The sequence below is a fragment of the Sinocyclocheilus grahami genome, unplaced genomic scaffold (assembly GCF_001515645.1).
Source record: "Sinocyclocheilus grahami isolate Dianchi unplaced genomic scaffold, SAMN03320097.WGS_v1.1 scaffold712.1, whole genome shotgun sequence".
Taxonomy (NCBI): domain Eukaryota; kingdom Metazoa; phylum Chordata; class Actinopteri; order Cypriniformes; family Cyprinidae; genus Sinocyclocheilus; species Sinocyclocheilus grahami.
The window spans coordinates 121,354-138,121 of NW_015505891.1; the positions used below are offsets into that span (position 1 = coordinate 121,354).

At 36.7% G+C, this 16,768-nt stretch overlaps 1 protein-coding gene across 2 annotated transcripts in view; it reads left to right on the forward strand.

Moving 5' to 3' along the window:
* The window catches only part of LOC107560149 (transmembrane protein 91-like), a 25,615-nt gene extending 11,410 nt beyond the window's left edge, over positions 1–14,205 (forward strand). The window contains exons 2-4 of one of the 2 annotated variants that reach the window (XM_016244237.1): positions 5,873–7,367; positions 11,264–11,410; positions 13,806–14,205. In XM_016244237.1, the coding sequence (XP_016099723.1) occupies positions 6,951–7,367; positions 11,264–11,410; positions 13,806–13,961 (720 nt within the window). In that variant the 5' untranslated portion in view covers positions 5,873–6,950 and the 3' untranslated portion in view covers positions 13,962–14,205. The remainder of the gene's footprint in view (positions 1–5,872; positions 7,368–11,263; positions 11,411–13,805) is intronic. The other variant, XM_016244238.1, reaches the window with a different exon arrangement.
* The last annotated feature ends 2,563 nt before the right edge of the window (positions 14,206–16,768 follow it).

Here is a 16,768-nt window from a genome sequence, read left to right on the forward strand (position 1 = left end):
TGAATTTTCAGCAGTCATTATTCCAGTCTTCAGTGTCACATGATCCTTCAGAAATCATTCTAATATGCTGATTTTGTGGTTATTCTTTTGAACTTTTTATTTATCAAACAATCCTGAAAAAAAGGATAATGTTACTTGAGCACCAAATCAGCATATTATAATGATTTCTGAAGGATCATGTGACACTGAAGACTGGAGTAAAGGCTTATGAAATTTCAGCTTTGTCATCACAGCAATAAATTACAATTAAAATACAGTCGTGGTCAGAATTATTGGCACCCTTGGTAAATATGATCAAAGAAGGCTGTGAAAATAAATCTGCATTGTTAATCATTTTGATCTTTTATTTTAAAATTCACATAAATCTAACCTTTCATTGGCAGATTTGTAACATTTTCTGTTGATTGGAAATCCTTAATTATTGCCCTGATGGTGAAAATGGGAATTTTCACTGCTCTAGCTCTTTTCTTAAAGTCCCTTTTTCATTTGGAAAGCTCAATTATCTTTTGCTGCACATCAGAAATATATTCTTTGTTTTTTCTCATTGTGATGGATGATTAAGGGAATTTGGCCTTTTCAAATGGCCTATCCTTGGCTGGATAATTTAATGTTCATATAATCACCCAGGTATGCTCAAAATTGTAAATATGAATGGGAATATACTTCACAGATATTTTACTCATAAGAATTTCTAGGGGTACCAATAATTGTGTCCAACGTGTATTTGAGAAAAACATTTATTTCATAATGAGATTTCCCCCCATTTTCATTTTTTTTTAGTTCAATGAAAGGTTAGATATTTGTGACTTTTTAAAAATAAAAGATCAAAATGATTAACAATGCAGATTTATTTTCACAGCCTTCTTTGATCATATTTACCAAGGGTGCCAATAATTCTGACCACGACTGTATATTATAAAAGAAAATAGCTTATTTCTGTTTTAACAGATGCACAATAAATAAACAATGTGAATGTGTGTGGGTGTAGGTCTGTCCACATTTTTTCCTGATGTTTGTGGCCCTCTCCATGCTGCCTGTTCTCCTAGTGTCCAATGTGTTCAGAGGTGCACTGCAGCAATGTTGATGTCAGCGAGAGCAGGGACCTGCTCCTGAATTATCACCCTGGCGCTCTGTCTACACTCAAGAGCATGACGACCAGAGTGGAGGAGGAGAAAGACAGGAGAGCACAGCAAAGCAAAATGAAGCAGAGTAATGCATGCTTCAGCACTCGCTGCCACAATCCAGACCACCATTATGTTGGCAGATCTGCACTCGACCGGAACAGTCTCATACGACGGTGCTCCATATATCATCATGATGCTCTGTACGGTAATGGATAGTGTATAAAATCAGATGCAGTTCGATATTGCTTCTACTTTATTGATCAAAATGCACCACTATAGAGTCAATTTCTTTCTTTATCATGCCACTCTATGTGTTTCTGAAATCAGATTTCCTTTTTGACTCTCTATTTGAAGCAAAGCAGCTGGATATGGCTGTAATACTGTAGGCATGGGCTATTTTTGACTGAAAAAATTTGAAATATTCCTTTGCCAATTAAAATATGCTGCACTGTATGTTTTAATCAAAATACAAAACAGTGTTAAAACATTTAACCAGAACTGACTCATAATGATTCTGAATTATAAAAAGTCATAACGATCTAATGAGTGGGCAACTGTATGAATCAGTTTTCCATCTCTTGTTTGCTAGCTTCATTTTCAAAACTGCACTTGTCTCACGCTGTAACCAAAAGATCTAAGAAAAACAACTGACAAAAGCATTAACAAAGACCCTGTTAGTTGCACTAACATACATAAATTCAGTAAAAACAGTAACACAGTACTGAAAAAAGTAAAATTTAAAATAACTGATTAAAAATTTTGATGTCTGTGATGATGAAGCTAAACTTTCAGCAGCCATTATTTCATAATTATTCTTCTATTCGGATTTGGTGCCCAAGTAACCATTCTTCTTTATTAAACCTTACCAAACATTGATAATCTTTATCAACCTTATCAATGTTGAAAACAGTTTAACAAAGTCTTTAAATTGTTCATTTTAATGCATTCTTGCTGAATTAAGACTTCTGCGTTTAATGGGATGGTTCATCAAAAAATGTAAATTGACATTATTTACCTACTCTCATGTTGTTCCAAACCTGTATGACTTGTATGGGATTTTTTACCCCAGTGGAACACAAATGGAGATATTAAGCAGAAGGTTCAAGCTGCTCTCTTGAATATAATGAAAGTGGATGGGGACCAATAATGCACAATGAAATCATATTAAAAGTTATCCATTGTGCACTATATTCCAAATCCTCTGAAGTCATACAATAGCTTTCTGTGAGGATGAGACAGAAATGATTCACTAAAAACCCTGCTTGATAGCTGTGGCCACCATTCACTTTCATTATGGCAAAGAAGAACTCAGACATTTAGCTAAACTTTCAAAAGCTACGAACTCTCTCTTTACTGCATATTTATATTATATTCACACACACTCTGCAGAGGGCAAATGATTGTCTTGAAGAAATCGTTAAAATCTAAATTTTAATTAAATACATGAAAATATTTTTTTTCTAATGCAGTATTCTTGCATATCATTAATATTAAGCATGCTTGATCCTTTTACCAAAGTTTCCATTAACACTTAGTAGAATCCATTAACAACTAGTTTAAAGGATGCAACGTGCATCCTAAATCTAAACCATTTACATAATAAATTACTAAATAAATAGCTATGCCTCGGGTAATTTCTAGCAACTACATATTGCCACTGACAGAGATGATTTCAGGTCTGCTAGACTGGTGCAGACAGGCATGTAGAGGACTGATCGAGAACAGCACAAGGTTAGCAATGAGAGACAGCTGCTCACATGCACCAGATGCCTATCATTCTGAGACTGTCATCCTGGTTTTTCAGGGGCTGACTGACTGACAGAGGGGCCCCTGGGGAATGTGACAGCAGATTCTGATCAGACCAGGTTGCTCTCTTTTGCACCCACTGACTGAGACTCTTCAGTCAATAATGATTGATCAAATGAAGGTCTACATCAAGTGTAATGCCATAGAATTGGAGACTCTAGACTGTCAAATTAAACCACACATAAAGTTCACTGCAGTAAGGGGACTCTACTCATAAGGTCATTCTAAACTAAAGTGACTAACTGAAGCTCTTCACAAAGGCAGTTAGTGAAATGTAAAGATGATGGGCATTTTAAGGAAGCAATTGTGCCTTTTATGATCATCTGATTAATTTTTAACGCTGGGCTCATTTATCTGGCTTTTTCAAAAAACTAAAATGTTTCCATACACCAAATAATTATTAGCAAAAATATATATTTTTCTTTCTTACACATTTATAATCTTAACCCTATAAAAAGCCTACTGATCATATTTGATACTCAAATTTCGAAGGCCTCTAAATTATATATATATATATATATATACACGCACGCACGCACACACACATTTTTTTAGCAAATAAAACGCCTCAGTATAATTCTAAAAATGTAACACTCGATCAGGTTAAGGTACATGTGGCTTTTTGCTTTGAAATCTCTACTTATTTTTCTAAAGTAAGAATAACGTTCCAGAGCTTTGAACATAAAATGAAGCATTTGAATATCAGCTTACTAAGACATATTATTGGGAGATATAAACTGATTACTGATATTTATATGCATTTTATGTAAGCAGTCTGCTATACTGTTATAAAGATCTTATTGATTTAGATAAGCAATCAGAATTTCATAATACTTTTTAGCCATATAAATATCAGTAAATGCATCAAATTGCATATTTTTGCTCAGTTTGAGAATAAAATAGTTTTTTTCCTCCATGAGTATGAGCTCCATATTGAATTACACTGTAATGTTGTCAAGATTACATTTTGATTAGAGAAAAAATAAAATGTGGCGGTATGCAAGTTGGCATATTGTGGTGTCCCATAATTAGTAAATGGCCCCCCAATAATCAGAAATGGCCAAACTCTTCCCCCAACATTTGAAATTCTTGCACTGCACTCCGTTACGCAATGGTCTGTTTGTTGTTAGGATGACAAAAAGGTTTAAAAGTTAAATTTTTAGACTGTTCTGCCTCAGCAGTCTAACAATGTCAAAATGATTAAGATGGCCAATCAACTCAAAGTAAGCAGAGTTTACTGTTCACAAAAGCAGAGGGCGAATTCCAGCGTAAAGCGTTTTAATGCTGAAAGTTTTCAGTGTTGGAAGTTTTCAGAGAGCGAGGTAAGATGGAAGTAGCAAAACATTTAATATATAACAACTACTTTTCGAAAAAAAAATATTAAAAGACTGACAGTAATATCCAGTGATGCAAACAACTTGATTTTTTCTGAAATCTGGCTGTTTTGAATCAAAAACATGGTATCATTTCCGTGATGCATGTAATTCCTAAGTCAATGTGACGGGACAAGAAACGTTTGGCATTTTCAACAGTAGACATACAAATAATGGATATTTTAAAATATTATTTGCAAACAGTTCAAAATGATCCCTTTCCTACTTGAATTAGCATTTCTATGAGGCCGTAATGCACAACAAGTGCTCTAGCGATGTACATTTTCAAATGCAATTTACCCAACTAAACAACTTAACAGTACTACTGAAAATATTAATTAGTGTCAGAGCAGCAAGATTCTCTTCAATTTGATTGATCAGTTTATTAATCTCTTTTATTTGCCAGTACATGTGAGTGACCAGAATTGTCACACTGTCCTTGGTCACACTTTAAATCTGTCCAGCATGCAGCTATAGTACAGTTCAAAATGATCCCTTTCCTACTTGAATTAGCATTTCTATGAGGCCGTAATGCACAACAAGTGCTCTAGCGATGTACATTTTCAAATGCAATTTACCCAACTAAACAACTTAACAGTACTACTGAAAATATTAATTAGTGTCAGAGCAGCAAGATTCTCTTCAATTTGATTGATCAGTTTATTAATCTCTTTTATTTGCCATGTGAGTGACCAGAATTGTCACACTGTCCTTGGTCACACTTTAAATCTGTCCAGCATGCAGCTATAGTACAATAAATACAAGATGTATGTAATGACAAGATACACATTACAATATACAGTGCATTCAAAAGAGTAATTGGTTTTGTAAACCAGAGGCTATTGTGGAGAAGAAAAGCGGTCACCATTTGATGAATAATCAAGATGGCTCACATCCTGATGACAAATGAGTCTGACTGACAGAATAAACAAGCTGAAGGGCATATCATAGAGGGAGGACGTCACCACATAATAAGCTCCATTTCACTCTGACTATCTTATATAACTAGGCATTCGTCAAGGTGTTTACATTGGAAATTTTATAAATACACCGCCTGGAGCCGCAGACCTCTGCTGGACCTCAATTTCTCTCCGGCGACAGATTTAGATGCTGATACCAAGGCTATTTGAGTGTTTTTAGGTGAGGGCCACAGAGATTTGTATGTGGAGCGAGTAAGTGGACTAGATGACGTGCAGCGCATCATGATTCGCCAGAGTGTGCTGCAGCAATGGCTCTTGAACCGTCATGCCCATCAAAATTTTTTAAAGAGAACTTGGGCCGTTGCCCTCTAACTGCAGACCATATTTCCAAACCAACGAGCCTTCTGCCCTTTCACTGATGCTCTTTGCCTTTGAGACAGACGTGCTTCTGGAATAGACCGCTTAGAAGTGTTCAAAGGCAGATGCTGAGTTCATTAGTGTCCGTTCCTTGGCACATACCATCCTGCCACTCAAGCATTATAGCAGACCGGCCTTATAAATAGAGACACTTGGGGATCACTTATCAAGGGCTGTTCTGTGTGCACTGAAGCTAAATGCTTTTTCTGACTTTGTTCTCTTCTTTTGGCAGCACAGTCCAAGTACCATCATGAGAGGTGAGGGGCGGCAGACACGACTCTGAGAGACTTCACACGGCTGGGGGCGAGTGGCACATTAAAAATACAGGTCCCACAAGAGCTTTCTGGTCTCAGCTAGTGCTGTAAATCAATACCCGAGCTCTCTGATTTCTTCATCAAGACATTGCTACAAATGGAATGGGTTTCTTGAGCACTTGCTGACCGGAAGCCACACTCCAGAGGATGCTATTTTTGTGGACGTCTGAAGTCTGTTTCACACTGCGGCTCTGAAAACACACCGGATGACTAAAACGATATATATATATATATATATATATATATATATATATATGTGCATAGTTGATAAAGCTGATAAGTCTTTCAACCACCTGTCAATGTTCTTTTTTTACACTTATGCTGACACTTCCTTCAAAGCTTTTGGCACTTCAGAGAATATTCCTATCAGCTTTGGACTGTCTAAATCGCAGCTATTTTTATTCCACTCTACATATTTAGATAAAAGTCTCCCACTACACAATTCTGTTCAAAACATTTCCGTCCTCTCATCTGAATTTGTGAGAGCAGAAGGGAGGTTCACGCTTAAAATCTTCACTATTTCACAACCTGTCTACAGTCTGTTGCTAATCACGGTTTTCCATCATCAGAAGTGACTTCCATCTTTTTTCATGCAAAATGAAGCACATTAGCATATTTATGGGCTGAGATATATCCAATTGCGTACAACGTGCTACATGGATCTTGCATTCAGTCATCAAGTGAAGGAACAAATAGCTTGTTCATAGACATGTAAAGAAAATTTCATAGACATGTGAAGAAAATGGAATATTCAAGAGCTCTGTGCACTTAAACACATGGACTAAAATCATGGTTGCAAGCTGGGAGGAGATTGAGGAGCACATGAGTTAGTTTCCCCATTAAGGGTTATGCTTGTATCTGTGTGAAATCCACCAAAAAAAAACTATTTAAATTGATATGTTACTGCTTTCATATAAATGACATATTCCTAAGAGTAAAATAGTTGGCCAGATCAGCCGGAAAGCATTAGTTGATGTCAAATCCAGATCTGTGAAAATGGAGAATCTGGATGAACTAGAACATCCATTGTTGGGTGACAGCAGCCCCATAAACTCAAGTGAAACAGGCACTAGTGGTAGTGGACTGTTCAAAAGCATATTGATGAGAAATGAGGAGGACAAAAGACTGCCCCCTCTGGACTGGAGGAATTATTGCCGTTCTAAAGACATTCAACAGCAGCAGCTACTGGATCCATGTTCATTGCCTAGCACTCTAGACGCTCTTTATCCTCCTACTTCCATTTGGGCCGCTGCTGATTCCTTGGGCATCCACAGTAGGGAGTATCTGGAAACCACTTTTGTGGACATTGGCCCTGGTTCACCATTGGAAAGGAAGTTACTGGCAGAGACAAGAGATATCCATAGTGTATCCTACAGCATGGAAGACGGGGATGACCTTTCGCCAGACTTTGAGGTAAGACTTTTCCTCCAGAATACAATACATGAGTGTTTCTTCAACTACAGGCAGTTTTGGCCCTGTGTTCTTATAGAAAATAAAGTGTCTTGAAAAACACATTTAAATCAATACTGAAATGGTTTATACTTATTTTACTCTGTTTAACAAAGTTTTAATGTAATAATCCACATTTTTATTAAATACTGAGACATGGGTAAAACAACAAAAATTCATACCTGTAAGGAATTACCATGCATTATATTATTTATTTATTTATTTATATACACTTCTGTTCAAAAACTTGATTTCAGCAAGTGCACATTAAATTGATTAAAAATGACAGTAAATACGTTTATATTGATGCAAAAAGATTTCTATTTCAAATAAATGCTGTTTTTAAACTTTCTATTCATCTAAGAATCATGTTTCCACTAAAAATATATAACTATAAAATCTAAATAAAAAATAAGTGTTCAAATAATATTACATATTATTAATATTTCTGAGGGATCCCGTGTCTCTGAAAAGTGGAGTAATGGTTGCTGAAAGTTCAGCTTTCCCATAAAAGGAATAAATTACATAAAAAAATATATTAAATTATTTATATTTAAATTGTAATATTTCACAATATTATTGTTTTTACTGTATTTTAATGAAATAAATGCTGCCTTGGTGGGCATGAGACTTTTTTTGAAAAAGACCCAAAACATTTGAACACTATCTACAGTACAAACATACATTCAGCCTGTTGTTTTCATCTCGATTTGGTCTTGCCAAAATGCCACCATGGTGGCAGTGGCTGCTTGTTTGATTTTCTTGTTTCCGCTCATTTATTCATTGTTGTTGCAGTTGAACTCTGAAGAGCAGAGGGAACTGAGTTTGTGCCAAGTCACTCTCTGTTTACTGGCATCGCAGTTGTTCATTCACAGTCCAAATCCTCATTGCTTCCTGCATTGGAAAAATAGAAAATCACCTAGCCGTTAAGCCCTAATGCTCTGGATATCGCAGCACAAATTCAAATGCAGTACAGTCAGTGATAGGTGAATGAGTTTTTAAATTGAAAAATCAAAAGGCATGAATAGCAGGGGGGATGTTGAGCGTGGACACTGGCCTTCAAACCTAGCATGATTATTGAAAGCTCTGTGTCCACTGGTGTGTGAATAATAATGCCACTATGATGATGAGCTCCATGCCAACTTCTATTTCATACACCAGCAAACAAGATCTAGGCCGAAAAAGCAAAGATTCATATTACAGATTCTGCTTACCCACTAATCATTTGGCTTGATAGCTTAAAAAAGGTGTTTCTTTACCTGTGACAGCCAAGAAAACATCAAAGTATCAGACCATTTATGTCTGTCAAAAAATCTGACACGATTTACTTTTGCGCCACCACATGCAGATCAAATAAAACATACTCAAACACTTAGCATTCGGCGTCAGAGCACAAAAGCATTCCTCTGAAAAGCGGCTTGTCACACAAACACTCAATCCCTTTAAAAGAGCACTTGAGGTTCTCTCTGTCAGCACTGATTACACATGCTGTCATGCCATCAGAGCTTTTCATCAGGAGGTCGTGTAAAACTGCTGCCATTGAAATATTTAAAATCCAGTTCTGAGCAGAGGCAGTGCTAACAAAGAGGAGAGACGACTGTGAGGCCGGCAAGACCAGAGCGAGTGACTGTAGTGTTTTATGAGGACCTGCTCTACTATGACACAGCATTAATAAAATATTATTCTTTTTAAATACCAGTAGGCACTTAAAAGTGATGTGGGACATGGTAGCATGATTGCAAGGCTAATCTTTTAAATATTCATAGCCTTTATATCAATTTCAGATGGCTGTGAGGTTTAAGTATAATTAAAAATCCCCTGTGAGATCTCAAACTTTCAATTCTGATGGTGAAGTAGATTGACAGGAACCTGACCACTGTTAAAGATACAGTGGCTTGCCAAGTTACAAACAGTGCTGGGTAGTAACTGATTATCTGGATTACATGATCAGATTCCAGAAATTATGTGTAATCACGTTATATTTTTAAATAGTCAGATTAGTTAGCTTATTAACAACTGAATGATTGCATTTTATTTACACAGTGGAGGTACATTTTTCATAATTTATTGCTTTTTTATAAAAAAAAAAAGTCTGACTTAGATATGTTCAGAAATACATACATGCCAAATTAATTAGCACAGTACACATAATGCTAATTTTATTTTTGTGTGAATTGGTTTTATACTATGCTTCAAAAATTTACACAAAATACACTTTTACTTTTTTGATAATTTTTTGAGACTATTTATGCGTTTCAGAAAAATAAGTGACATATCCATTTACCTTTATTTTGATTCTTGAAGACCTGACAAAAATATTTCAAACCTGGAAGAATTTGTCCATGTAATGTTCTTGCTGTTTTCATGTTTATGAATAATTGTCCATGTGTTGTAATGTTTAATGTTGATAAATAGAATATACTATATTTCGATTTCGATATAAATCTATGTGATAAATACATTAGGTCAGAAGTAATCTAAGTAATCACAAAGTAATCATGTTATAAACCTTAAATACATGTCATTTCATTTGAAATCAGTAACGATTAGAATTTGTAAGCAATCTAACCAGTGCTGCTTACAAACTACTCGTAATTTCAAATGGTTACGTTTAAAAACTATAAGTCACTAATAAGAAGCGAACAAAATTCAATCTAAGGGGGTTCTATTCAAGCACAAAAACATTGAAACTGCACTCTTAAAAATAAAGGTGCTTCACGATGCCTTAGAAGAACCTTTTTGTCTAAATGGTTCCATAAAGAACCTTTAACATCTGAAGAACCTTTCTGTTTGACAAAAGGTTCTTCGTGGCAAAAGAAGGTTCTTCAGATTATAAAAAGGTAAGAAAGAGATGGTTCTTTAAAGAACCTTTGACTGAATGGTTCTTTGTGGAACCAAAAATGGTTCTTCTATGGCATCGCTTGAAGAACCTTTTGAAGCACCTTTATTTTTAAGAGTGTGGGGTTCAAATTAATCAGTGGATCATTTATTTGATCAGTTATGTAATTATTTACTGAAATGCATCAGACTTAATGATACAAATGGGAGAGAGGCCAGAACGTGCTTGACTATTCCTTCTACTCACCCGGCTGTATAGCTTTGATGCAATGTGATGACAAATACAGCAATATAGCAAATAGTATTTTGTCATGCTACACTGCTCCATGTTGAAAAAAAAAAAGTAGCTTGTAGTTAAGGTACTGTGGTTGCATCACAGAAACATCATATCGGTGTCTGAGTCCAGTGGAAATTGTAGACGCTTGCCAAAAGTGTTTCCCTTTTCCCATACTTTTTAGTCCGTGACTCCTTTTTGTGTAGAGATGAAGTCATCGAAGTTCAAAATGCATGACACATCTGGAGGACGTAAACACTATGGCTGTAGAGTGAAATGAGCTGTTGTCAGACACGGTCCAAGAGAACGAGACAGATAGAAAACACAGCTCTTTTTTGAAACAACATGAGTCAGAATTTGCCTGTAGGCAACACAACTAGTGCACATTTGGCATAACCTCATTCAGTCACATTGTCTTACTGGAACCAGAAAAACTGGCAACAGATACAGTTAAAAATAAATGCAAGTCATTACCTTTGTAGGAGAAAACCTAATTACATCTGAAGTTCACATGTTACAAAAACAATTGATATAACCTACAATTTTAAACTAATCATATCTCTGAAACTCCCTTTCACAGGATCCTATGAAGAATTGAGTACAACATACAATAAATAATAAATTAATCAAAGGTTGATCCCCTGATAAAATAAATTAATTATCATTTCTGACTAGTAAATCATTTCTATTTACATTATGTAACATTATGTAAGCTCTCTGGTGCTGATGATTGTGAAATTTACCGCAGGACTCCTCCAGTGATGACTTCAGTGATACAGACAGTGAAAGCAACTTTCCCATCATGATCCCTCAAGATTACCTGGGCCTGGCTTTCTTCTCCATGCTCTGTTGTTTCTGGCCTCTGGGCATTGCAGCGTTCTATCTTTCCCAAAAGGTAAGGGACATTTTTTTTCATTCTTTTGGGCTCACTATGGGTGCTTGCAGAATTTCATCCAAGAGAAAACACTGAGAGAAGTTTTAATTTTCTTGAGTATATCTAGCATTTATGATGAAAATTACAGGCCTCTCTCATCTTTTTAAGTGGGAGAACTTGCACAATTGGTGGCTGACTAAATACTTTTTTTCCCCACTGTATGTAGCCTATGCACTTCTAAGACTTATATAAGACTCTTTGGACCAAACGAACTGTGAGAGTAATGTACACCAGCAGATGTTTTTAAAAATGTTAACCGGAAAAATGGCAAAAAAAAGAAACAAAATGGTCAAAGACATCAATTTAGTGCATATTCAACAGGAAAACAACTGAGAAACAGTGTAGGTGAACACAAAAACACTTTCAGTGTGAACAGCCGCTTATTCATTTATTCACTACACACAGGATTAGCTAAATTTTCTCAGTTACCTCTTAAACAGTACACTTTTATTTAAGTTGTTTGTAGGTGAATATCCACTTCATTCAGTGCTGTTTGGATTTTTTAGTATTTTGATACTTTCCATTTTACTGACTGAGAAACTGCTTCAGTTTATTCATTAAGAGAGTGGAACGAACGAATGTGACACGATTTAAACAAACACGTTCTACCAGTTCACTGAAAAGAATTAATTGACAGAAAAGAATGACTAATTCACAAACTGGTTCAACTGTCAGAAATACGGGACATACATTTAAAAGTGACGTGACATGTGGCCAAGTATGGTTCCATACTCGTAATTCGTGCTCTGCATTTATCCCATCCAAAGTGCACACACACAGCAGTGAACACACACACCCGGAGCAGTGGGCAGCCATTTTTTGCTGCGGTGCCTGGGGAGCAGTTGGGGGTTCGGTGCCTTGCTCAAGGGCACCTCAGTCGTGGTGTTGAAGGTGGAAGAGAGCACTGTACATTCACTCCCCCCACCTACAATCTCTGCCGGTACAAGACTTGAACCCGTAACCTTGGGTTACAAGTCCGACTCTCTAACCATTAGGCCACGACTTCCCCCTAACAGCACATAATGACTGCTAAAATATTTGCATGGAAACACAGTGCATACAGCTGTACAGGTACAGGCGCCACTGCCAATCACTGTCATTATATTGTAAATATAAAATTTTAGTTGTTTAAACAACAATGTCTGCATATCAATACCTCTCAAATATAGAAGTGTCATTCATGTCTTTCAGTGAAATATTATGAAAATGGAAAACAGACTGCAATGCCAACTAATGAAAAGGACAAGAAAAAAAGACAAGAAAATGGACACAAAATCATACACTTAGAAGTCTGTTAGAAGACTGCAGCAGTGCTCCATACTGCTTGATTATAACATCACATCTAGTCTGGTTAAATACATTTTGATATCTAGGCAGACAGATATCCAGTGTTGGGGTAATGCATTACAAGTAACACGAGTTGCGTAATATGATTACTTTTTTCAAGTAACATTACTTTTAAATTTACAACAAAATATCGGAGTTATGAAGATCTGATATACGCAAAAGCAACATAATGCATTACTTTCCATAAAAAGTAACTAAGTAACACAATACTTTTCTATTGCAATATTGTAATTCATTATATTTAAAAGTAACTTGCCCCGACACTGCAGACTAAGCAGTTAGTCATAAGAGCTGTTGATAGTTCTGTGTCTAAAGGGCAAAAGGTCAGTTGGAATAAAAGTGCCAGAGATTAGCAGTAAAGACAAGCGCTCTGGAGTGAGTGAGTGAGTTTGGACATTATGGAATTACACCTGAGGGTTCAGGGAGGATTACACTGAGATTTGCAGGATTATGCCACCAGCGAATCAAAGTGCCACACATAAGAATAACACAAGTCAAGGCACTTGAATTATTCAGCTTTGTCTCATCCTCAGACAAACCTATGTACCCTTTGCTGATCGCCTGATGTACATCAAATACAAAACTCAAAACCTTTACATAAGGTGTTTTTTGTTTGTTTTAGGATTAGTGAACTTGAAGCAACTTTATTCTCTTCAAGCCTGTTTTCAGTGAAGGTGGCACTGCAGACGTTCAGCCCACATTGCTGACAAGACTCTGATCAATGGATTTCATTCAGACTTTAATTAGTGTCATAATGAGAGGTCTCTGGTGATTGATTTCCAATAGAGCATGAGGTGTTGTCTAAAATGAGGGGATCAAAGTTGAAAGGAGAAGAGAAACTAATAAAAGAGAGGATAGTGTAATGATGGAAAATAATCACGCCTTTGACCGATCCTACGCGAAAGCGAATCACTGCAGTTATACGGTAAACAATCTCAAGAGAGCGGAGGGACGTCCATCATTCACTATGATTAATGCAACTGTTTACCTTCTCTTCTCTCCACTCCAGACGAACAAAGCATCAGCACAAGGAGATTTCCAGGGTGCTACTGCAGCATCTCGGCAGGCTCTGTGGCTCTCTATCCTTTCAATCGTGTTTGGAATCATCACTTACATCTGCGCCATCGCTGCCCTGATCTCCTATCTGTCCGGGAAACCACCTTAAAGACTACTGTATCGGTATCCTCTCTCAATTCTTCCAGAAACGCACCTCCCTGGCTCCTAATTACACAAACCGCTGCTCCTTATATACTTACATTCATCTACACCTGTAATAAGCACATTAGTTTGGCAGAGACGCCACCTTTGTAACATTTTCTGCAAGTTCACAGCTGCAATATTAGATTAAAAAATGTCAATCACTACATTTGGAAAGAGGGTAGTTTCATCTGAAATGTTTGTATTTGGGTCCAAAAAATATGACACCCAATTCAGAAAGAGAGACCTGCGCTCTGTCTTGGCACGTGTGTCTAAGTTGGCAGGGGAGGGAGTGATTGGGGCCTAAGGGTTTGTTAGAAGGGAACTAGACAAGGACTGTGAGGTCAGGAGATCACAACGGACTTGGCTGTGAAACAGCAGGACGTGCCCTCCGAGACACATGACTCCAGCAAACTGCGTCATTTTCTATCTGAGCTCTAAAGCTGGTCATTGAACCACTCTCCAAATTGAAAACACCACAGTAAATGACTTTAGAACTCTATTGGAAAATGCCAGATAGAAAACAAGGGCAAGTTCAGACAGATTCTGCAAATATGAGGATGCATAACAAATATGCAGAAAAAAGTTCAATGCGATGAGGGAAACACACATACGCTGCAGCTTCCACTGAGTCATGCTGTTATGAGAAGCTTCTCCTACAGGACTCTATTCATAGCTTCATAAATGTAGACTCTCCACCTACTGTACCAACAAAACTGTATGGAGACATTTCATATGATTCAGCTAAACCATGCCTGCAAACTCCGGAAAAATGGCAAAAATGATGATGAAGCAGGAATCGGGCCAGATTCACCAAACATTATTAAAAAATACGGTAACACTTTACTTGAAGGGGTGTGCATAAGACTGACATGACACCTTCATAATCATGACATGACACATGTCATGAATATGAAGGAGGTTTTATGCACGTTTATGACAACTGTCATTAAGTGTCATTCGCTCAGTTATGTCATTTTTAATGCAAATATGACATTATTTGACCTAACCCTACCCCTACCCCTAAACATAGCCCATAACAAAGACATCTCAAACAATGTCATCTTTGCATTAAAAATGACATAACTGAGCGAATGAGACTTAATGACAGTTGTCATAAACATGCATAAAAAAACCTTCATATTCATGACATGTGTCATGTCAGTCTTATGCACACCCCTTCAAGTAAAGTGTAACCAAAAATACAACTTTTCTTAACTGCTATTTTCTTCTTTTTCCTCTAATTTAAGAATAAAGTTAAGAATATTTTGTATTCCCAAAACATTTCTTATGATTGTTCTAAAGGAAAAACTTAAGAATAATTAGAATTCCTGAAAATGTTCTTAAAAACAATCGTAAATGTGATAAGTAAATATGTATGCAGATGTTAAATTTTTGGGTCATTTCAAGTATTAAGCATTATAACATTATTCTGATAATTACGATTATTTCAGTAATCTGCGATTGTCTTTGAGGTGTTGAGTTGATCAGCAAATCTTCAGCATAAACCACTATTCAATCAGACGTCTATGTTTAAAAAAACAGAATTATTCAACCAGGGCCGTCCTTAGGGGGGTGCAACTGGTGCGGTCGCACCGGGCCCCGCGCTTGAGGGGGCCCCGCAGCGAACGGACCACCCCCCACCCCGGAATGCGATCGCGAACGGACCGAGAGGGGCACCGGGCCCCGCATCAGCTAAGGACGGCCCTGTAAGATTTTATCTTAAGAAATTAAGATTTTCATGAATTCCAGCAGTTGAAATAATTTTGAAAAAATTCTGATATTTGAATAGAACTACATGTTGTTTATGTAGCAAAGATGTTTTGAAACAACACAAATGTCTATGGTTACATTAACTGTAAAAAGGACCATAAAAACAATGATTTAAACAGCATTACAGTTCAAATATAACTTTTGACAAAACGTTTTATAAAATGCTAAACCTTATTTCAGCCTTTAAACCATTTATTAGTTTTTATTTTAAACATAATTGTTCTGAACAAAAACGGCAAACAGGCTGAATGAAAATTCAAATTCAGCTCTCTGACAGTACAGGTGCCGCTTATGGAAAAGCAGAAATACAGTGGTTACCCCTGTACACAAAGCAGATGTGTGTTTTTAAACATTACATTATGCATTATACAGAGGATGAAAAGAAAATGCCATCGAAACGTTCTGAAGACAGTCAGTTACCTTCAAAGATACATTCAGTTTCGCCCAAAGGTGTTGAGTTTGCAGGGATGTAAACATCTGTAAGATCTTAATTTATATTCATGATGAATAACTGAGCATATAACATGTACAATTTGTAGGTATGAAATAAGGGGTATTTGATTGCCTGGGCAGTTATTAACTTGAAGCTGCATTCATGCCATTGAAGCTAGGCATGCACTTGAGATAATGGAATCCACTAGCTTAAAAGGGAATTCTATGATAAAGGAAGCTCAAAACTGTAATCAGTGACATTTCAACCATTGGACACTCTATTTTGTTGTAGTACTTTACTCTATACTTAAATCCCTTTCGTGAGCCTACATTTTGCTTCGACAACCTCAGAGGCGAGCGATAAGCAGTGCCAAACACATCGCGCTGACAGAAGTGCTTTAGTTGCTACTATAGGAAGTGTCTCTGTGTATGAAACCCATTTCTCACACCTTCAAATCCATCTGCATTCATGTACAATTAATGGCACTATACCTTTTTAAAGCAGGATATTAGTGTTTATAAACTTACTTTCTGTTCATTCATTTGACTGGTAAACTGTTAACATTACAC